Here is a 23,629-nt window from a genome sequence, read left to right as displayed (position 1 = left end):
ACTCTTACCTTTGTGCAGTAGGCTACATTCCAGCCACATAAAAGTCAGATGTTTTGCTAGTGGAGGTGGGAGTAATACTGTATAAGGGGGAAGGTAAGAGACTCTGGAAAACTTGCAGCTTTTCACCTTGGCAAGAACCTTTGAAAAGTAAATTTCTCAGTAGGAACTACAAAGAGGAATAGGACTGATTCGCCCTGCTCTAGGGAAAAAAGCAAGGCCTTTGTGACACCTGCAGCCAATCTCCAGAACAGATATGCTTGCCCAGCAACTACACCTGAGGAAAGAGGCAAAGAGGTCTGAGATATGGATAGGGACTGCAATAATGGCTTCTGATGTCATAAAGGCACTACTTATCACAGCAACAGGGATGAGCTAGAACTGAAGGGAAGAGAAGAAGGAGGCAGTAGTCTGAGCTAAGAGTGGATATAAGGTAGTGGCCAGGGACTGTGGTACCAAATGATGAGAAGAACAGCAGGATGGGAAGCAACTAGTACATCAATCCCTGCAGAGTTTATTTTGGTATTTATATTCTTTCTTTCTATGTCTAAGACATACCCAACTAATTGTTGTTGTTATGTGCCTTCAAGTTGATTTCGAGTTATGGCAACCCTATCCGCCTTGGGTGACCCTGCTAGGAGTCTAGCCTCTTGGCCTAGACTCCTGATGGCATTGCTCTCAGCTTCTTTGACACTCTCAAACCTGCTCACCACGTTAAGGTGTGCATCCTAGAGGAGGACCCAGCTAATAGAAATGTATAAAAGTTTTTCTTTGTGCTCTTTTTAGCAGTCATACCATGCTGATTATGTGCATTCATGCTGACACAGCAAATTAAATAATGAAAGAGTATTGATATAAAGAGCTTGATATAAAGTAGGGAGGAGATTAGTTTTTGTTTTGGTTACATTGTGGTATTGTAATTATTCTGAGCCTTCAGGATTGGTTATTCTCCTACATGTTTTTTGGGCTGTAACTTTTAATTGATTAATCAATTCCTTTTTTAAAAAAAGAATTCTTATAAAAAGAATTGTTAAAAAATGTGCCCCTGATATAATCAGACCTCAGATTTTTATTTTAATAATTAATGCATGCTAGTGGGGGCTGCCTATTTGTTTTCAAATTGAAGTGGAACAGTGCTACAATTGGGCATTCTGAGGGAAAACTGGTGGCTGCACAAGGCAGCTGGCAAGGAGACCTCCACTGCCACCAGTCACTTATTTTAAAGCTTTTATTGTAAAAAAAATTGGGAAAGAACCTATTCTGCTGCCACAAAGGTAAGTCCTTCCAAATTTCAACCACACCTCTGAATTGCCAAAATGTCTTCAAAATTCATGTACTTTGAATGGGACACCTAATTTTGGGGGCATCTTCAGTTCAGCCCTAGTTATAAATGATTTAAGTAAAGCACTTCAGAAGTGTCTTCTCCTTTATACTTGGGTTTTATTGTAACTGCTGTATTATAGTCTGCGTACATGTTATTAATATATTGGTTTGGTTCAAGTGCCATTTCTTTGTATATATCTTGATGCACAGAAGATGCTTCAATATGCCTGGAGAGGCAAAATACAAAGTAGTTCTGTGTTGACAAAAGGACATGATACCAGTTAGACATTGTTGCATTTTGCTGCTATCTATCCTGAATTTGTATTAATGCCCTTTTACCTCTAGAAATTCTTGGCAATTATACAGGAACCTTACGTTTCCAGAAAAACCAAAATAGATGTGATTGAGTAAAGATGTGTTCGCTCATTCAGTGTCATGAGCTGGAAAATCTATATCATATTTACATCACACCTTTTGAAGTGATATAGGACAACATGAGTATGAGTTGCTCCTGTTTTCCTGTGCTATTATGGAAAAATGGAAATGGACTGCCTTCAAGTCAATTCCGACTTGTGGCAACCCTATGAATAGGGTTTTCATGGTAAGCTGTATTCAGAGGGGGTTTACCATTGCCTTCCTCTGAGGCTGAGAGGCACTGACTGGCCCAAGGTCACCCAGTGAGCTAAGCAAAGTATAAAAAACTCTCATGGTTCAAATTAGGATGATAGTTAATAAAACAGTTCTACGAAATTATTATTGTTTTATATAGTGGCATCCCCATGTGTTATGCTTTACGAAGTAACATAAGCAAAAGTGAAAGTTACCTGTCCCCAAGAACTGATACATCTAAATTTCAGCTATAGATTCCCCAGCTGTACCCTAATACCACCTTGTTCCTCTTAGCTTTCCAACATTACCTTTTCTATCTGTGCCAACAAAGTGGCTCAAGAAGAGAACCTCGACAGACACATTCTCATGCTGCTTTTCAGAAACATTGGACGTTAGATAAGCATAACAATGAGCACAGAGTTAACAGTGAAATGCAGCTTAATTATTATTTTGGCACTTATCTGTGTGTTTTGTGTTGCAGGCTTTCTTTTAGTAAGAATGGAGTGGTTAGGATTGATGGCTTTTCTTCTCCTGATCAGTACGATGATGAAGCAATGAGTTTATGGACACATGAAAATTACGATGATGATGAAATGGACTTAGAAACATGTAAATACATCTTAGACCACATAGGTGACAAATTTTGTCAGTTAGTGACATCTGAGAAAACAGCCATGTCCTGGGTCAAAAAGGATGGTAAGTTTTTTTTGAATAACTCTGTTCAAAAGTTAACTGATGCTTTTTAATATGGCTCAGGTTTCATGTTCTTCCTTGGGAATCTCCATATTGCATTGAAATGTTATTTCATTGCACTTTTGAGTCACAAATGTGGATACAAGAATGCACTGGAATAAACTGTAGAAGGCATGAGCAATTAAATTAGTTTGCATTCTCCTCTAATACAACAGCAACAGTCTCTTACTAGCATGTTTTGTTTGGTCACAACATTTTTGTTAAAATTATTTAAAATAATATTTGGTAATTATAGGTTGTAATTATAGGTTGTCTTAAATTATTGAAATTGTCAAACAAGAAATGGAATGTATCAACATTACAATAACTGGCGTGAGTGAATTAAAATGAACAGGAATGGGACATTTTCAATCTGCCAACTACAAAATATTTTATGCAGGAAATGAGAAATTAAGAAGAAACAGGGTTGCTTTAATCGCGAGAAGTGATGTAGCAAAAGCAATTAGGAGCTGTAACGCACGGTCTGAGCGAGTTATATCAATGAGATTTAACGGGAAACGAATTAACATAACCATCATCCAAGTCTATGCTCCAACGGCAAACACAAAAGAAGAGAAATTGGAAAGATTTTACATAGAAGTACAGAAATAAATTGATCACACACCAAAACAAGATGTGCTGATAATTATGGGGGACTGGAATGCAAAAGTAGGGAACAGAGGAGAACTAGCAATTGTGGGAAAATGGGGCTTAGGAGATAAAAATGAAGTAGGAGAAAGACTTATTGAATTCTGTGAAGCCAATCATTTGTTTCTTGCAAACACATTTTTGAGCAACCAAAAAGACTGTACACATGTACATCACCAAATCATCAATATAAGAATGAAATTGATTGTGTAATTGGTAGCAGAAGATGGAGAAGTTCCATACTTTCTGAGAAAACAAGACCAAGAGCAGACTGTGGTACAGATCATGAACTGGTTGTATTGAAAATCAGAGTAAAGTTAAAGAAGACCAAGAAAGCAATCATCATGCCAAAATATAATTTAAATAACATCCCAGAAGAATATAAAGATGAAATAAGGAACAGATTTGAGGCTTTAAACTTAATTGACAGAGAACCAGATCTGTGGAGTAAAGTCAGATGTTATTAGGGAAGAATGCAAAAAAGACAATACCTCTCGTTAAAAAGAGAGAAAGACCTCAATGGATGACTGACAAAACTCTTAAAATGGTTAAAGCGAGAAGGGAAGCAAAAGCAAAAGGAGATAGAAACACCATCAGAACCCTAAATGCAACAATACAGCGACTAGTACCTAGGGACAAAGAGAACTATTACAGTAGTTATTGTATGGAAATAGAAGAGGACAACAAAAAGGGAAGAACAAGAGAAATGAAAGGGAAATTTAAACCAAGAGTAGGGATGTTGAATAATCAACAGGGGAACACACTGACTGACTGGGATTAAATAAAAGGAAGATGGAAGACTGAAGAACTCTATAAAAGAGATGCCAGGATGACAGATTCATTCATGGAGGAACCGTATGATGAAGAACCAGAAATTTTAGAATGTGAGGTGAAAGTTGCTCTTAAAATACTTGGAAGAAACAAATCACCAGGAACTGATGGCATACCAGTAGAGTTGTTACAAGTTACTAAGACTGAATCTCTCCAAATTTTGGAAAAAAAATTGTCAATAAATATGGAAAATAAAAAAATGGCCCACAGACTGGAAGCATTCAATATATATCCCAATTCCAACAAAAGGGGATCCCAGAGAATGTAGTAATTATCGAATTATTGCCTTAATATCCCATGAAAGTAAAGTAATGCTCAAGATTCTACATCATCGACTCTTACCGTATATGCTACCCTGGGCTCCTGCTGGGGGGAAGGGATATAAATCAAATAAATAAATAAATATGGAGCGAGAAATGCCAGACGTCGAAGCTGGATTTAGAAAGGAAGGAGATACCAGAGATCATATTGCAAACGTATGTTTGATAATGGTACGGACCAAGGAATTTCTGAAGGAAATCACCCTGTGCTTTATAGATTACAGCAAAGCCTTTGATTGTGTAGATCATGAAAAACTATGGAATGCTTTAAAAGACATGGGGGTGCCACAGCATCTGATTATCCTGATGGCAACCTATACTCTTGACAAGAGGCTACTGTAAGGACAGAATATGGAGGAACCAACTGGTTCCCCATCGGAAAGGGTGTGAAACGGGTGTATTTTATCGCCTTATTTGTTTAATCTATATGCAGAACATATCATAGGAAGGGGGATTGGACCAAGATGAAGAAGGTGCGAAAATTGGCGGGAGAAATATCAATAATTTAAGATATGCAGATGATACAATGCTACTAGCAGAAACAAGTAATGATTTGAAACGAATGCTGTTGAAAGTTAAAGAGGAAAGCACACAAAAAAAGAGGAAAGCCCCCTGGGCTCCTGCTGGGAGGAAGGGCGGGATATAAATCAAATAATAAATAAATAAATAAATAAGCAGGACTATAGCTGAAAGTCAAGAAGACTAAAGTAATAACAGAAAAATTATGTGACTTTAAAGATGACAACGAGGACATTGAACTTGTCAAGGATTATCAATTCCTTGGCACAGTCATTAACCAAAATGGAGACAATCGTCAAGAAATCAGAAGAAGGCTAGGACTGGTGAGGGCAGCTATGAGAGAACTAGAAAAGATACTCATATGCAAAGATGTATCACTGAACACCAAAGGCAGGATCATTCAGACCATGGTATTCCCTATCTCTATGTATGGATGTGAAAGTTGGACAGTGAAAAAAGCGGATAAGAGAAAAATCAACTCATTTGAAATGTGGTGTTGGATGAGAGCTTTGCACATACCATGGACCGTGAAAAAGACAAATAATTGGGTTTTAGAACAACTTAAACTAGAACTATTATTAGAAGCTAAAATGATGAAACTGAGGTTATACTTTGGACACATAATGAGAAGACATGATTCACTCGAAAAGACAATAATGCTGGGAAAAACAGAAGGGAGTAGAAAAAGAGGAGGGCCAAACAAGAGATGGATTGATTCCATAAAGGAAGCCACAGATCTGAACAGGGTGGTTTATAACAGATGGTAATGGAGGTCACTGATTCATAGGGTCGCCATAAGTCGTAATCAACTTGAAGGCATATAACAACAACATAAGTTATTGGATCTTTGAGAATCAGCATGTTTTTATTTAAAAATACAAAACTATACAAAAAGAAAGTGTAGGGCAAATATACTTTCTAAATCAGTCTTCCCCAACCTGGTAGCCTCCAGATGTTTTGGACCCCCAACTCCCATCAATCCCAGCCAGCATGGTCAATGGCCATGGATGGTGGGAGTTGTAGTACAAGTTTAAAAGGTCCAAAGCAAAAAGGCAGTAAAAGAAATGCAATGCAAAACTTTTGTGTACCTCTCAGTATGCAAAATAGTCTTGTTATTTTAGTAAGTCGCTCATAATCTGTTTACAGTGAGATATACCGGTAAATAGGAAAGTATCCTGACTTAAAATTGAATCAGACTAGTACATAAGTCATATTTCAAATATGTCAGGCCTAATGTGATTGGAGTCCATTCAGTATGTGTCAAAAAGGGCAACTAATTTCTTTAAAAAAAAATTTGTTGGCCTTCCTTGTGGAGTTTGGTGAGCAAGTTTCTCCATTTAAGATGTTAGCCCATGTCTTTGAATGACAAGGGAGGGAAATGTTGACAGGTTCTATTTTCATGCAATCATTATAACAGTAGTTACTAGAAAAAAATGGTGAAATTCTCTTAGGGGACAACAGTGACTTGCCATGTCAAGTTTAGATTTGGAGTTTTAAAAATCTCCTACAAAAGTAATACCAGATATGTGTCATTACTTTTAAATTAAAATATAATAATAATAAAATTAATAAACTCTGCTCAGACATTCTGAACCAAGGGAAGAGCTGCCCATGTATGCACAAAGCTGGAGAAATGGAGGTTGTTCCATAGTATGATAAAACTAAATCTTAGAAATAAGCTCTATTACCCTCTGTGGTTTCAGACTTTCTAATAGTCTGTAGGATTGGTTAGATACTTGATAATTCGCCTGTGACATTAAAAAAAAACCTCACGTTTGTCAGATTTTTTCCAGTTTCTTAAAAGGAAATAATGACTTGTCTGTTCAGTTGAAATTTCATTTGTGTGCTATAATTTTCCAGATGTTTGCCTTTAAATTTCAGAACTTGGTCTTTGTATTTCAGCCAAAATAGCTTGGAAGAGAGCAGTCAGAGGAGTCCGTGAAATGTGTGACGCATGTGAAGCCACCCTGTTTAACATTCACTGGGTCTGCCAAAAATGTGGATTTGTGGTCTGCTTAGATTGCTATAAGGCTAAGGAAAGGAAGAGTTCTAGAGGTCAGTGCACTTTATTAAGAACCAAGATAATAGTTAACATTTTAGAACTGCTTACTTCAAGGTTTAGGTTGGTTTCTATTCAAATTACAAAAACTAGATACAAACTAAAATTGCAACTTTATTCAGCTTTGTCCTGTTAAACAAACTCTAATTCTCTTACGCTTGTATTTAATATGAAAACAAAATGTGTGTTACAATAAATATAAAAAACCTCAGAAGTATGCCTGTAGGCTGTACTTTTGGAAAGCTTACCTAAAATTACTATATATAATTGAAGTTTATAAAATCACAAGTGATGTGGATTCTTAATATCTTCACAGACAAAGAACTGTATGCTTGGATGAAATGTGTGAAAGGACAGCCTCATGATCACAAACATTTAATGCCAACCCAAATTATTCCTGGATCTGGTAAGATTCCGATAAAGGTCAAAGATGTAGTTTATTTACCTTTTAAAGTAAAACTCACAAATTTTTAACTTTTGCATCAATTAATATTGGTATTGCAGACTTCAAAATGACATTTGAGGATTCCTAGCTAGACCTACAGACTCAGAGGCACTTGTGTTCTCTCTCTTCAGAGATAAGATATTTCACTGTGTCTGAGCTGAGGGATGAAATAAACCATATACAGAACACAACGTAAAGCAAAAACAACAGTTTTAGATACAGCTGTAATTGTGAACAGCAATGTATAATAGAAGATAGCAGAAATTCTGCAATATTTAGGACACTTGGATTAATGCATATATATGTACTGTGTTATCAGGTGACCAACTAGTTAACTGAATAGTAACAAAGGGAACCACAGGACTGGGTAGCTCCATTGCATATGCAGCAAATGGTTGCTGCTTTTACACCAGTGTTCAGTGTTCCACATGGCAAATGTGTAAAATATGGATATATTTCAAAACTCTTCGTAGCCTTTTAGAAAAGGGATAGAGACATGTCATTTCATCAGAGTTTATGGCATAGTCCAAACACTTAGAGTACTTCTTTTTTTAATGTGTCTAACTGGAAATTTGTACCAGTACCTGGTTTTGACTGTTTTGATTAGCCGGTGGTTCTTAGTGCAATTTTGAAGGCATTTTAATTTTATTGTGTGTTTAAATTGATTATTTATGCAAGCCAGCAATGTACCTGCTGCAGTTGTCTTTGCTGTGTAAACTGTGTAGCTGCCCTCTGGCTTGCCACAAAATCTAGGCCTGCTAGAGTGGGAAAGGAGCACAGAAAAAACATGAAGGAGCAGGTCGCCATTGTTTTTAAAGTTTGAAAACAGTGTAGAGGAAATGTTATTTTAATGATGGTCTTGCATCTGCTGTCTGTCAATTCATATGTCCTATTCTTCTCTGCCTTTCCCTGTTATGTGACCTTTTAGTTGAGTTCCTCAAATTCTGTACCCAGACCTGTATAATTAAAGTGGCATCTGACCATGTAACTGGAAACTGGGGGATCCGGATAAACCTCATGGATTGACATCTCTGACAAATTCACATTGAACATAGCTTATGTCAGAATTTTACTCTATATTTAATGGGGAAATTCAAAAATGTGTTGGCAAAAGTGAAACTGATCCTAAGGATTTAGTATTAATTTTATTTGATGTATTAAGGTAGATATAATTTCAGGTAGTTAGCTTCACGTTTGTACAATGTGTTTGCACTGCGCATGGAAAAATGATTCATTTTTTATATATATTTTATAGTTTTAATGGAACTTCTTGAAGCAATGCATACTCTTAGAGAGAAACATGAGATTCAATCACATTGCCAGTGTGCCAGCAAACAGAATTTACAGGCTGGCAAGTTCGCTTCAATGAATGGGGTGTCTCAGGTAAGGCCAGAACTTAGTGATCAAATACAATTTTGTTAATATATTTTATGACACAGTATGGTGCACACTTTTATATAGTGTTGATTTTCAGTGCTGCATAGGTGTGCTTAATATGCATTACTGAAACATAGTTTACAGATGCTGACTTCGTCTCAAAGTAATTATATACTCATTGATCACTGCGCTTTGTAGGTGAGGGCCTCCTGCAGATACCACGTCATCAGGAGGTCCATCCCACACAACATAGGAAGCGGGCCTTTAGTGTTGTGGCATTTACCGTTTAGACTTCACTGCCCTTAAATATTAGAAAGGTGTTTTCATTTTGGCACCTACTGAATGCCTTCTTCCTTCAACAAGCCTTTTAAGTAGACACCTTCTCCCAGTCAGCATCTTTATTAGAATTGTTTTTTAAGATGTGATTTAAAATATTTTAAAGATGTTTTGTTTTTAAGTTTTTTAACGATGTTTTTAGTGTTTTTAACAATGTTTTTAGTGTTTTGTCACTTGTTTGCCACCCTGGGCTCCTTCTGGAAAGAAGGGCAGGATATAAATTTAATAAATAAATACTGTTTTTATCATATGCAGACTGATTAATTGAATTGTTGTGCCCTACAGATTTTGCAGAATGTCCTTAATCACAGTAATAAAATTTCTCTGTGCATATCTGAGTTGCAACAGCAGAAGACATCTCAGAAATCTGAAACAAATGGTAATACAAGCCCAGAGAGTGATGTAAGCACAGACGGAAAGTTAACTCCACCTGAATCCCAATCGCCACTGCATTGGTTGGCAGATCTAGCAGAACAAAAGGCCAGAGAAGAAAAAAAAGGTAAATGGGATATGTTGGTTAGAAAGCAAATTGCAGATGAGATCCAACGTAACATTAGCACAAAAAGTTTGAAAGTTAATGTTGCACAAGCAATAGTGCACAAGCTTAACTTTCAACAACTATAACAATAATAGGGCTTTTGTAACATCACAAGCATAAGACACCCCCATTGGATTCTACTGTTGCACTGCCCTAAGAGCAAAGCTCCTGTTAGCATAGGAGTGGAGAACCTATGGCCCTCCAGATGTTGTTGGACTCCAGTTCCCATCAACCCCAACAAGTGTGGCCAGTGATCAGGGATTATGAGAGCTGTACTTCAAAAACATCTGTAGGGCCAAAGATTCCCCATTGCTATGCTAGAAGAATGACTGTTGCATGAGCAGGCTGCCACAGAAGATTATTCCTTTATTCATTAATTTCACAAACAGAAGTGTTCTGCAGAATTACTCAGTTTATGCAGCCACAAGAGTGGCTGTATACTATAGCCAACATGTATTTTTCACATTCCGCCGTGCTAAATTGAAAATATCCCCGTGCCATTCTGCTGCTTCCCATAAGCTCATTTCAAAACAAAATCTTACAAAACTTGTAGTCCTGAACTCAGAAATGCTTGCTTAACAACCCTCTTATGTTTTCATGGTGATACACAAAACACTCAGAGAGAACCAGAGTTTAAAGTCAGAAAAGAGTAAAAAAATCCAGACCCCCTGTTGGACATTTTTCTGTCTGTGGTCTCATACTTTGTGGAAATTAATTAAAATCAGCCATGTTCACAGAGTACCTGTAATCCTATTACTGACCTTGCCTGTACTTTGACCTTCATCTTCTGCAGTTTAAAAGTTAAAAAAAATGCATGGCTAATTTTTAATTAATTTAAGAAAATTAAAATTGGAGTCTATGATAGACACAGGCATGCTCAGTAAGAACCATCTGTCAGTGTTCTAAAAGCTAGACTAACAGCTGTTTGGCTTGGCTAATCGGGGCCACACCCATGCCAGGCATTTATTCCACTTTAAACAGTCGTGGTTTCTCCCAAGGAATCCTGGGAAGTGTAGTTTGTGAAGGGTGCTGAGAGCTGTTAGGAGACTCCTATTCCCCTGACAGAGCTCCAGTGTTCAGAGTGGTTTAGCAGTCATCCCCTCTTCCAGAGAATTCTGTTGATTGGAGAAGGAGGGGGGATGTCCTGTTGCACTGGTGCTAACTCATGTGCAGATAAATGATTATTTAGTTGAATACCACCCAAAGTATTTACTATATAGATCTGCAAAGGCCTAAACAGGCATCCAGCTTCAGTCACCTTTTTATATCTCTCTTTACTGCTTGTTGCTTAAAGAGGCTGTAACATGTAAACTGCTTAAAGGTTCTGTTTAAATCAATACATATTGTTTAATTAATTAAATAAATAAATATTAGCAATAGTAACACAATGCTATTTCTTATCAAAGCCAGTAGGAGCTGTTTTCTCAGTACAGAGACCTGGGGGAGGAAGGGATTACAGCAATAGATTGTCAGTGCTCCCTTCAAAATATCTCATGCTGCTTTTCAAACAAAAATGGGTAGTGGATAATCCCCTGTGCAAGACTGTCCCAGGAAAACCTAGCCACATCATATGCCTCTTTTTTTCAGTGCTAGTTCAGTGCACTCTGTGTTCTGATCTGTGAGCAGGAGATGCCATTTGTAACCAGAAAATGTTAAATACAAAAGGATGCCTAGGGGCATGAGAAGGGGCTGTGGTGAATACAAAGAGAAATCAAAGTTCATTCAATTCTTTCAGCACATTTTTATATACTTGAGCTGCAATCACCACAGAGGCACATTTACATCCATTGAAATCAGTGGTTGGAAGAGTCCTCAACTCTGGGTTGTATTATGGTCATGAGGTTCAATATTATTTTCATGCTAAGAGATTGGACCAAACAGTTTACCAGAAAATTACAGAAAAAATTATTTCTTTAATGGTTTTTCGCATTTACCAGACCATATAATTTTTCTAATGAACCATGAAAATTCAGGGGGAGAAATTGTCCATATTTCCTACTGGCTACTCGGGCCAGGTTTGTATGTCACAGAAACCATGTTTTCCCACTGTAAATGGCTCCTTCCATTTTCATACATGTGAGGAGGAGACTGGGAATTTTCACTTCCAATTTTAAACTAACCACAGTTCCTTATGATGTATGAACTCAGGGAACTGTTTGCAAAATTGGTTAGTGAGAATAGGCTAGGATCATCCTGTGGTTTCAGACACTGGCTTGTTCTCATATTATAGTTAAGCATACCACAATTTTCTGAGTTCAAACATCATGGGGGACTGTAATTAGTTTAAAACCAGAAGTGAGTGTTTCTGGCCATCTGCTCTGACATGCATAAAGGAGAAGGGAGGGGAAGGTGCATGAGACCAAAGCTTGCCACAACTGATTCACATTGCAGGAAACCTTGGGTTCCTATTATATCTGAACTGGTCCTGGGACTGATTGATATATTGCATCATTCACAGCATCATTCACAGTTTACCGTTTCCCATAAAATATACAGCAATGGAAATTTCTTATTTCTTATTTATTTATTACATTTGTACCCTGCCTTTCTTTTCATGATAGAAACCCAAGGCGGCTTACTTATGGTTCCCAGGCTGTCTCCTATCCAGGCACTGACTAGACCTGACCCTGCGTAGCTTCAGCAGGGTACTGGCCTCATGTGACTTCAGACCATAGCCTGTGTTGGCATCTTGTTCTGGTGGCATCAAATTATTAAGAAGTAATTTCTTGTATATGAAAGAGAAACTACGTGCAGAAGGCATGTGTAATGCATTAGTGTTTGCCAGACTTGAGTAGAGACTCCAGATACTCTATTGACTGGGATGATCCTCCCTCTGGGAGTGACAGGCAGAGTCGTTTCCAATCTTCTGCCTCCTCTCCAGGGGAAGAAGTCATCCCTCTCACCAGATTGATCCTGTCTGTTCGTAAGACAGGTTCTGGTTTAGGCTTGCTCTGCAGCCCTTTCCCCTGTGTAGTGCAGTTTGACTTTGTGAGTCCTCCTCTCCTGTTTGTCAGCATGTGAGTGTGAGCCTTTCCCCCTTTCCTTTGTGTGTCTGCGTCTCCTGGGGTTTACTCTGATCCATCCATCCCTTTTTGTCCCCTTTCTTTTTCTGGAGCTGGGGAGGAAGGGGGTGAGGGCAGTTGTTGGGGGGAGTTTTTTGTATGTTTTTTTCTTCACTGCCAATGAGACCAAGTAGATTGTGGTAAGGGGCAGTGCTGACCGGTTGAGAGCTCTCTTGCTCCCCACCATTCTCTTTGACCTCATTGCTGCTGCTGCAGTTTTGGTGGTAGCACCATTGTGGGACTGTGCTTCCTGCTCTGGGCCTTTTGGGCAGGAGCGCCATTTTGTTTTTTACTCCTCCTTGACCTAGACTGACGTATTTGAGTTGGAGCATCATTTTGGGAAGATGTTTCCTATTTAAGTTGAAGTTTTCCCTTTCCCCTGGGGTTTTGAGTCTTTGGAAAGGCTTCATCGCAGGGTACTTGTTTTCTCCTCCTCCAGGAGCAGACCCACTGCATGCAGTTGCCTGGGGGGCATGGATTTTAGGGGGGGGGGTTCCGGTCTGATCACACCTTTCTCCCCCCTTCCTTTGAGGTGTATTGGAGCAGTTAAGCAGCAGCAGGCAATACCAGCCAATAGGCTGATAGGAGGGGTTGGCCTGTTTGCTGCTGTGGAGAGATTGGCTATTAGGGACTGCATCCTGTCAAGAGGCTAATAGACAGGAACAACTCTCCCTCTGTCTCTGCTGGGTGCAGTGATTACCTCTTAGGGTTGATTGGCCTTCTTGTTCCCAAGGATGTTCATTCTCAGTGGCTGCCTGCTTTCATTTGCCCCTGTCCTCCTATAGGGGTTGTATGAGGGTGTTTTTATCTGTGTTGCTCCATTACTTGGGCCCTTTTCCTACCCCTTGTGGTTTTTTGGCGTGGGGCAATGGGATCCTCAAGCCTTGCTGCTGGGGGTGGACGGAATGTCAGATTCTAATGAGTCTGGTTCAAGGTATAGCACCTCAGATGCTGCTAGGTTATGGCTGCCTATCCAAGGTCTGTCAGGGTTGTGGTTTCTGATGACCAAAAGGGGAGGCTTCCACCTGCTGGAGAGTTCCCCAGTTATTGTTTTTTCGTAGCCATGCAACTGCATATCTCAGGAACTCAGGGAGTCCATACCACTTCCTGCTCCATCCCATGTGACTGTTGAGAGGGGGCACTCCTCCTCTCGTCAAAAGCACAGGAAACATAAAAAACACAGATCCATGTCCCACAAGTAGAAGAGATCCTGTGGTCCTAGTTCTCGGGGGGCTCAAGGAGGTCTTCTTCCACCCTGTCCTCATCCTCATCTTCCTCTTATTCCCCCCTCCCCCTGGAAGAGGGCCAGGGCCATGAAGACCCATGATGAACTGGGGCAGGTGGTAGACACTTTTTCTGGAGGGAGCAATCTGTGCCAGGGAAGGAGGCTCCCTAGGTGTCAAGAGTTTGCTCATAAGGATAGAGGGGTGGGTGAGGGAGGCTCCTTCTGATGAAGAACTTGAGGCGGTCACCCCATAGCAGCACTCTCTGACGTTTTCTTGCCTCTTTTGGAGAAGGCACACAGGGTCCTGCAACTTTCTGAGGAGGAGGCCTCAACTGATGGTGCCAAGACTACTCTGGTCTCGGGGGCCAGCAGGATCTTCCCTTCCAGCCACAAAGCCAGCCATGGTGTCCTTCTACCAGTCATTTCAGGATGCTGGGATGTGTTAATTTGCTGCTAAATGTTAATTAGTGGGTCCAATCAGGGCCCATGCATAACCTGCCAAAACTTTGGCCTGTGTTTCAACCTTCATTGGATTCTTTGCCATGGTTCAATTTGCTCAGCAGCAACCCAGGGAAGAAAACATTCCATGACTCAAAACCACAAACTCAGAAATGTAACTGAAACAAATACAGTTATATTGATGTACAAAGCTTAACTGTATTATGTGGTTGATAAATAATAAAACAAACATACTACTTTGACATTACGGCAATTTAAAATAACTTGGAAAATATCTTAAAGCAATATGTATATTAATTAGCATGAGCTATTAATTAAAACAATAAAAATATGAAGTAACAGAATAAATAATATATTTTCCTCCGAACTCCCTCCACCCTGACTATCTATATATTTTAGCTCTAAGTTTCCTAGAATATTAGATTAAAGAAAGTCATTGTTACCTACAAGTGGGTAAGCCTGAAGCCTTCAGCTTGGGCAAATCATGTGAAGGCAGGGCAGAGGAGATAGCAGCAAGAAAAGAAGAAAAAGTAATCCAAAGGCGAGCCTCCCAAAGAACTTCTGCCTCACCAATATCTGAATATATCTTTTATACTAACCAGCAAACTGGATCAGGAATTTGGAATTATCCAATAAATTTAATATTAATAATTATGGATGGACCCTCATAATACATAGTCCATTCATAGACTAAATTATCGTAATCCATATTGGAGGGGGACAAAGAAGAGCATCTGAGACCCCTGCATTAGTGATTTTCCATGCAAGGCCCTTTTGTATAATGTCATGTCAGCCCACATCTATGTTGATTCTTGCAGTTATTGTTTTGTCTATCAGGCAGCTCTGTACCAGCTTCTTATCAGAAGGTTCTTCAAGACAGCAGCAGAAAGTGACAATGCTTTGCAAACATCCAAGCAGTTTTCTAACAAAAGTGAAATGCATAGCACAAAAGTGTTATCTTGGTTCATCATGGCTTCACCATTGCTCTAGTCTGTGCAATCCATTTTAATCAGACTGCCATATGTAGACCATATACAGACCAGATTAACAGGATGTGGAATGGGTGTATCCCAACAAGTTTAAGCATAAGCGTTATTCCCTTTCTGAGAAGGTAATGCAGCACCTCAAATTTCCTTCAGTAGATCAGCCCGTGGTTGCTTTGGCATCTAATACTGACATTTCCTCTGAAGGGGAAGGGGGAACAAAAGACCCTTGTGATAAGCATGTGGAGAAGGCCCTTTAGCATAGCTTTGAGGCAGACCATGTGGCTTTCAGGGCAGCAACAACTTCCTCTATCTTTGCTAGGGCACTTTTCATGTGGGCTGAAGAGTTGGAAGTGTTGGAGGACGTTCCCAAGTCTCTTAAGGATGCCTTGAATATTTCTCCTGCTTCATCCCTCTCTGCGGATGCTTCACTGAATGCACTTTAGTTTTCTGCATGGTCGATGGCAAACACCAGGGTAGTCAGGAGAAACATTGGGCTTGGCAGTGGGAGGTAGATCAGGCCTCTCAAAAGAAGTTGGTTGGTCACTCTCCCATTCTCTGGCTCTCTGCTTTTGGGAGAGTCTGAAAAAGCATTTGGTTGAGACAAAGGACAAGAAAGACACACTCCCTTCCATCAAAAGGGATGACCAGAAGGGGCATCAGGATAGTTCCTTCCGTAATACCAAACTTTTTGTGAAGCCCAGAGGGTATACTCACTCCAAAGCCTGCTGTGGGAGATCTGGTGGAAGAGGAGGACAGTCACTTCTGAACAGGCTGGTGGCCCCTCCTCCTCTTCTTCCAGCTTCTCCAAGAGTGCAAAGAAGCCTGCTTCCACTTGACACGACCAGGAGTCTGGGTCAGCTTCTGGTGGGGGCTCGGATTCTGCACTTTGCAGGCGAGTGGCACAACATCTCCTTGGACAGGTTGGTGCTGAACACCATCACAGCCAGCTATTATTATTTATTAGATTTATTAGTCACTTGACATCCAACACAAACAAATAAAACACTATAAAACATAACAATAAAAAATAAAATAATAGCAATACCACCCCCACACATCCACAGGAAGGTTTGGCAGCATATTAAAACAAAATATCTCTTATCAAATGTCTGGAAGAAAAGGTAATGTCTTTACGTGGCGTCGAAAATATGACAATGAAGGTGCCAGGCAGATCTTACTGGGGAGTATATTCCAAAGATGGGGAGCCACAACTGAAAAGGCCATCTCCCTTGTCACCAGCCTCTGAGCCTCTCTCAGAGGAGGGAGCTGGAGAAGGGCCTCAGAGGAAGATCTAAGAACATAAGAAGAGCCTGCTGGATCAGGCCAGTGGCCCATCTAGTCCAGCATCCTGTTCTCACAGTGGCCAACCAGGTGCCTGGGGGAAGCCCACAAGCAGGACCCAAGTGCAAGAACACTCTCCCCTCCTGAGGCTTCCGGCAACTGGTTTTCAGAAGCATGCTGCCTCTGACTAGGGTGGCACAGCACAGCCATCATGGCTAGTAGCCATTGATAGCCCTGTCCTCCATGAATTTGTCTAATCTTCTTTTAAAGCCATCCAAGCTGGTGGCCATTACTGCATCTTGTGGGAGCAAATTCCATAGTTTAACTATGCGCTGAGTAAAGAAGTACTTCCTTTTGTCTGTCCTGAATCTTCCAACATTCAGCTTCTTTGAATGTCCACGAGTTCTAGTATTATGAGAGAGGGAGAAGAACTTTTCTCTATCCACTTTCTCAATGCCATGCATAATTTTATACACTTCTATCATGTCTCCTCTGACCCGCCTTTTCTCTAAACTAAAAAGCCCCAAATGCTGCAACCTTTCCTCGTAAAGGAGTCGCTCCATCCCCTTGATCATTCTGGTTGCCCTCTTCTGAACCTTTTCCAACTCTATAATATCCTTTCTGAGATGAGGCGACCAGAACGGAATTCTCCCAGACTTTGCATGACAGGATACTTACCACCCAAAGATCCTGGAAATGCAACAAGCACAGGAACTACAGGAAGGCCAATGACCATCTCTCAACCAATTGTACAATAGTACTGGTGCCTGTATCACAGGAGAGATGTGGAGTTTATTCAATATTTTTCTTTGTGCCCAAGAATAATGGCAACATCAAGGCCGTCTTGGACCTCAAGTTGCTCAGCAAAAGTGTGGCCAAAAAGAGATTCAAGATGGAAACCCTTTGGTCAATGATATGGCACTAGGGGGGATTGGACAACCTCCTCAGATCTTTCCAAGGCATACCTGCACATTCCAATTTGGCTAAGTCACCACAAATTTCTTTTATTCTTGAATGACAAAACACACTTCCAGTATCGGGCCCTTGCATTCAGCCTGTCCTCAGCTCCAAGGGTGTTCACCAAAGTGTTGATAGCCTTTGTTTCTCACCAGCACATCAGAAGAATCTGGCGTTATCTCTGTCTGGGTGACATTCTGGTCTGGGTGGAGCTGGTGGTTGTGTCACAGTCATTGGATCTCATGACCATGGCACAGCTTCAGAGTATGAAGGTGTCCTGTTACGGTCCAGTATGAGGTGGGCTCTATCGTTCTCAGTTACTTCAGCAGCTTCTGCTCTTTCAGAACTAAATCATGGAAAAAACGAAGTTGAAAGCAGTCTTCCAGGCTGCAGAGGGAACTGCAGTGGTGGCAGACCCCATGTCATCTTGACGGCATGGGTCTGGAGGATCTTCAGCGGTTGTTACTGAGTACTGATGCCAATCTATATAGCTGGAGTGCACATCTGAGAAACAAGGTGGTGAAGGGTGTTTGGAACATCCAGGAGGTGCAAATGAGTATCAACTGCCTGGAGTTGAGGGCCATTCAGCTTGGACTGAAGTCTTTTCAGGTAGATGTCCAAGGGACCACCTCTTGGTTCACACCAGCAATCCTTTGGTCAAAGCCTATGTGAACTGGAGGGAGGGACTTGATCAAGGACTCTTATTTCAGAGGCCAACAGACTTCTGCGTTGAGCCAAATGCTGCCTCCTGTCTCTCCGAGCTGAACATCTCGCTGGGCTGAACAACCTGATGGCGGACTGGCTCAACAAGATCTCCATCAGGGTGTCAGAGTGGCAGTTGCACCCTCAGGTCTTTGCCCAGGTGACAGACCAGTTGGGGCACCCAGTTATAAACCTGTCCACCACTGCAGAAAATACACAAGTGATATTCATCTCCTAGTTTCTGTGCAGTGGCACTTGGGGGGGGGGTGGACACACGGAAGGTGTCCTGGTCCAAAAGGCTCCTCAGTTCTTGCTGCTCTTATGGGTCCATCTTTTGCAATCTGCTGTCTTAAGTTGCTGAGTCTCAAGATGGTGTTTCTGATGGCTATGGCCTTGGCTAGGTGTGTTTTAGAACTGGGTGCCCTGTCTTCTAGTGCTCACCTGCATTTTTCATTCCAATAAGGTGATGCTGTCTTCCACTGTTCCCAGGAGGTGGCATGCCCTCTTTCTGTCCTAATCCTTCCTGTCTGCAGGAAAGGAAGTGGATAAAACACAGGAAATCTGTAAATCAGAATTCCCGTTCATCTCTTTTGCAGGGTTTTCAGCTGACAGTAAAGTTTCCACCTCTTGTATTGCTAGGTGGCTGAAAGAGGTTATTTGGATGGCTTACGAGGCCCTAAGTAAGCAATCTTCAGCAGGGGTACAAGCTGACTTGCTGAGGGGAGTGGCCACATACTAAGAAGGGTCTCCCATCATAGCCATCTGTGGGGTGGCTACCCAGGCCTCTGTGCACACATTCATAAACACGTGGATGTTTTTTTTTTTCAATACTGCTTTTGGAAGGAGGGTGTTGCAAAGGGTTGTTCCCCATTGGGCATGTTGCAGAGGAAGCCCGCCCTTAGATGGGACTGCTCTGTTACATCCCTGTCAGCAGAGTGTCCTCCATTCCAGTCTGGCAAAAATGGAAATGTTACTTACTGTGAGTTGTTATTTACATACTGGAATGGAGGACACTTGAACCAGCCTCTCACTTCCTCTGCTTAGTGGGTGGTGTGCTGTGTAGTTCCACAATGTTGGACTGGTTTGTGGCTGGTCTGCTTCTGAGTTCTGCTTAGGCTTGGTTCTTGGTTTTGTTATTGGGTTCCCTGTGTGCCTTGTGTTGCTTGGTAGGCTTTGAGGAGTCATCTCACTCTGCCAGTTGGTCTGGTGAGAGAGATGGCTCTGCCCCTGGAGAGGAGGCAGAAGATTGCTTGTCACTCCCAGAGGGAGGATCATCCCTGTCAACTGCATGTCCTCCACTGCAGTCTGCACATAGCAATTCAGGGTAAATAAAATTTACCCTTTTCTAGTCTCTCGGCTAGCACATCTCATTTATGACAAGACATTCAGATCCATGTCTGATGTATTGAGAATGCCCTTTCCATGGTCACATAGGGTCTAACTTGAATGATCTAATTCATCCTCTGGTGTGTATTCAGGGAAATAAAGCAATAAGCACTAAAAGTAGATAGTTACCATTACTCATTGCAGGCAGCTAGTTATTCATGTTGTATCATGCACAGTTATGTAAGATTAACCCCTTTCATTCTAGAAAACAAGGACTGTCCTCTTGGGAAGCATACAAAGGAAGAGCAGGACCAAGACAGTTCAGAATCTCTGAACTATAAGATGTCAACTCCTTTGTCTCAAAATAATGAGCAGGGCTCAACATTACGAGACTTGCTGACCACTACTGCTGGCAAGCTACGTTTGGGCTCTACAGATGCTGGCATTGCTTTTGCTCCAGTTTATTCTTCAGGAACTGCAGTGAGTATGTTAGATGCCTTGCTCCAAATGTACTTGAGTGAAAAGGGCCTGATAACTCCATACTTTAGAGAGCAGTGACTCAGTGTAACAACTTTCATAGTTTGATATTTGTCATAGAAAAAGATTGTGCACCCAAGGGCTTGAGCATGCCCAGTGGATTTTTTTGGAATTATCACTAAGCGTTCTTGAAATTTTCTTCAGTTCAGCACAAGAAGGCTGCTGTTCAAGTAACATGAGTCCAATATGTACGTGTGGAGTGAGTTAAGCGGTTCTCTGGATCTTGGTCTAAATATATAATGCAGAGAACAGTGATTTCCTAGAAAAGGTTTAACTGTTATGATCTAGTTACAGTTCCAACTTACTAACAGAATTTTAAGAAGCTGTATCCATGTAAATATTACATGGGTGGTTCACTGGAGAGTTAAATTCTCGTGATTTCATTGTCCTTTATTGTTTGTATAGAAATCAGAGGGGTTATAGCAGTTTAAGTGATCAGCAAATCATTTGTTTAATTACTGAGAATGTGATATTGCAGTATTGTAGTTGTCAGTTTGATTGCACTGTTGATTATTAGTGTAATATCTCTTCTGTGGTTTGATAATGAATTTCCTACTGAAAAATTAAAAACTTGCTTAAGTCCTCATTTTATTTTTCCAATAGAGTAGCAAAGGTGGAAGGACTATGCCAAACATTCTTGATGACATAATTGCTTCAGTTGTAGAAAACAAGATTCCACCAAATAAAACAGCAAAGATAAATGTAAAATCTGAACTGAAGGATGAGTCAAAGGATGACAGAAAATTTACTACAGATAATTGCAGCACATTGTTCAGTGATGTTCCACATTCATGGATCTGTGATAAATGTGTTTTGTGGCTCAGTGATCATAAAAACAGCAACAACTGGAAACTTTTCAAAGATTGTTGGAAGCAAGGAAAGGTATGTATTAAAATGCCCTCCAGATTCTTAAAAGAGGCTGATGAGACAGCGTGGATGGGGAAGGGCCATAGCTCAGTGGTAGAGCATCTGCCTTGCATGCAGAAGGTCCCAGGTTCTATTCCTGGCATCTCCAGGTAGAGCTGGGAGAGACTCCTGCCTGAAACCCTGCCAGGCCATGTAGACAATACTGAGCGACATGGACCAGGGATCTAACTCAGTATAAGGCAGCTTCTTATGTTCCCTGCTTGCACCTTACTTTCAGATATGTTGTTGTGTTTAAATGAAGGGAATCAATTTATCAGTGGATGGCAAGCCAACAGCCAAATGTGGTACTGTATAAAGATTACCATTTCCTGACACTCTGTGCAGGGTCCCCCACTAGCTGCCACTTGCATCATTACGTATGACTTGAAACACAGAAGTTCCATTTTTGTCTTGAAAGGGGTAAAGGAAGGAAATCAGGATTACACAATGTCACCTACACAGCAGCTCATGTAAATTTTGCAACGTATTACTTCCTTAGCATGAAATAGTCTTCAGATCAGTGTTTTAGCTATGTTGGAGAGGGGGGAAATTATACCAACAATAGTAACAGGGAATTACTATCGGAGTGAGACCTTGGTTTGCATTGACAATAGTGACCAGTCACAGCTCCACATAGAAGCAATTAACATCTCGAAGTTAAAATCAAAATCTGTTTCATTAATAAAAATTTAAACACGAGTTAAGACTGAGAACATATCAAATAGTAAGAATTATGGAGCAATTAAAGTGATCACTATTAAAATGTTTTATTATGCAATTTTATCCCTGTACATATGTACAGAGATCAACCTAACAGAGATCAACCTAACAACTGCTTTTGCAATCCCAGTTAGGAAAAAAATACTCAAGATCCTTAAGTTTTAGTCAAATTCTGTTGAGGTCAATCAGCAGATGACAACCAATAATGTTTTCCCACTGGTACAACAGGACTTCTAGTTTCTCTTCTCCCCCTGCCCCCCAAAAAACTGCTCTGGAGGGTACACCAACCCTCTTGAGCAGATTTAGGGGATCTGCAGGGGGGGGAAGGGGAAGAAAGCTCCATTGCGCAACATGATACCAGTGCATGCTACATTGGGTCTCGCCATATATTTCCACTCCTAGCAATTGTTTTTGTACGAGGTCTAGTTATGCAGTTTATTGCAGGTAAAGTTTTTTTTTTCTTTTAGTCTTAAGCATTTCCCCTTTTTGTTTTTATGGCTTAGATTTGAATTGCTTAAGAACCCTTCTTAGGGAAGAGCATACTACTAATATTTAGGCTAAATTTAAGCTCTTGGTAGTACAATCTTGCAATCTTGCAAATCAGCTTTTAATAAAATGAGAAGATAAATAGTAGAAAGAACTTGTGAGACAAATTAAGCATTCAGGCTGTGAAAACCATGCTTGGTTCAAGACAGTTCACATATCTAAATGAAGATGTCATAATGTGTATTCATATTGTAAACGCCTGTACAGTCAAGACATTAAATCATTTCAAATATGCCTGAGTGTAAATATGTAAATATGCCTGAGTGTATTTTTTTTAAGTTGCTTATTTTCACTTTTTTATTTTGTTTTTCAGCCTGTATTAGTGTCTGGAATTCACAAGAAACTGAATGCCAACTTATGGAAGGCAGACTTTATTAGTTCAGATTTTTGTGACCTCAAAGCTGATCTCTTGAATTGCAAAGACAGCATTACTTCAAGTGGCAATGTCAAGGAATTCTGGGATGGTTTTGAAGAAGTTTCAAGTATGTTGTACTTTGTATAGGACTGTCACAGTCCCCAATAAAACACCTATATATATTGTAATCTTGAAAAATGGGATATCAACGTGTGGACCCTTCATATTTCATTATTTGCCAAGGTCAGCAACTTCCCCAGAAAATTTAGTGATAGACAGGATGCTGGTAATTGTGCAAGAATTGATTATGTGCTTAATTCTTTCCCATTGAATTCATTTTAAAAGTGCTTAGATTGGCTGGATCATGCCTCTAAATAATACACTAATTCCAAATAACCCTCAGGAATAAGTTTATATGTTGTTTATTTTGATTAAAAAAACTCAACTTGAACCTGTCTGCTGCTGCCTTGACAAAAAATTGATATCAGAGCCACCAATGACTTCCGGTGGCAACAATAGCTTGAATTTTGCTGTATCACAATATATTTTAATGTTGGTTTTAAATCCAAATTGACAGACTTGCAAAGCATTTAAGAGTAAAATATATACATTAGAATTTCTTCTATTCTGCTTTATATTCTGTACACCTCTAAAAAAGTGTATGTGTTATGCATTCACAATCTGAACATAAAACTGAACAAAACTGCAGTATGTTTATTAACTGGTAGGACAGTTTTAAAATCAGATATTAGACCCAAAAATTTGGAGCATCAGTTTTCCCCCCGGGGCTGGTTATCTTATCAACCCTGGTATAACAGGATCAAAAAGATGAA

The 23,629-nt window shown here is 40.3% G+C and overlaps 1 protein-coding gene across 7 annotated transcripts in view; it reads left to right on the top strand.

The window, feature by feature from the left end:
• JMJD1C (jumonji domain containing 1C) overlaps positions 1–23,629 on the top strand; it is a 206,742-nt gene that overhangs the window by 170,223 nt on the left and 12,890 nt on the right. For all 7 annotated transcript variants that reach the window (XR_009763908.1, XM_061635127.1, XM_061635125.1 and 4 more), the window contains 8 exons: positions 2,411–2,625; positions 6,882–7,034; positions 7,355–7,444; positions 8,739–8,866; positions 9,482–9,695; positions 19,998–20,212; positions 20,873–21,151; positions 22,755–22,923. Coding sequence is in view for 6 of the 7 variants with exons in the window: in XM_061635127.1 (XP_061491111.1) it covers positions 2,411–2,625; positions 6,882–7,034; positions 7,355–7,444; positions 8,739–8,866; positions 9,482–9,695; positions 19,998–20,212; positions 20,873–21,151; positions 22,755–22,923 (1,463 nt within the window). In the remaining variant the exon portion in view is untranslated. The remainder of the gene's footprint in view (positions 1–2,410; positions 2,626–6,881; positions 7,035–7,354; positions 7,445–8,738; positions 8,867–9,481; positions 9,696–19,997; positions 20,213–20,872; positions 21,152–22,754; positions 22,924–23,629) is intronic.

This window comes from Rhineura floridana, chromosome 7 (assembly GCF_030035675.1).
Source record: "Rhineura floridana isolate rRhiFlo1 chromosome 7, rRhiFlo1.hap2, whole genome shotgun sequence".
Taxonomy (NCBI): domain Eukaryota; kingdom Metazoa; phylum Chordata; class Lepidosauria; order Squamata; family Rhineuridae; genus Rhineura; species Rhineura floridana.
The sequence above is the reverse complement of the archived record's forward strand: the minus strand, read 5'-3'. Positions and strand labels throughout refer to the sequence as shown.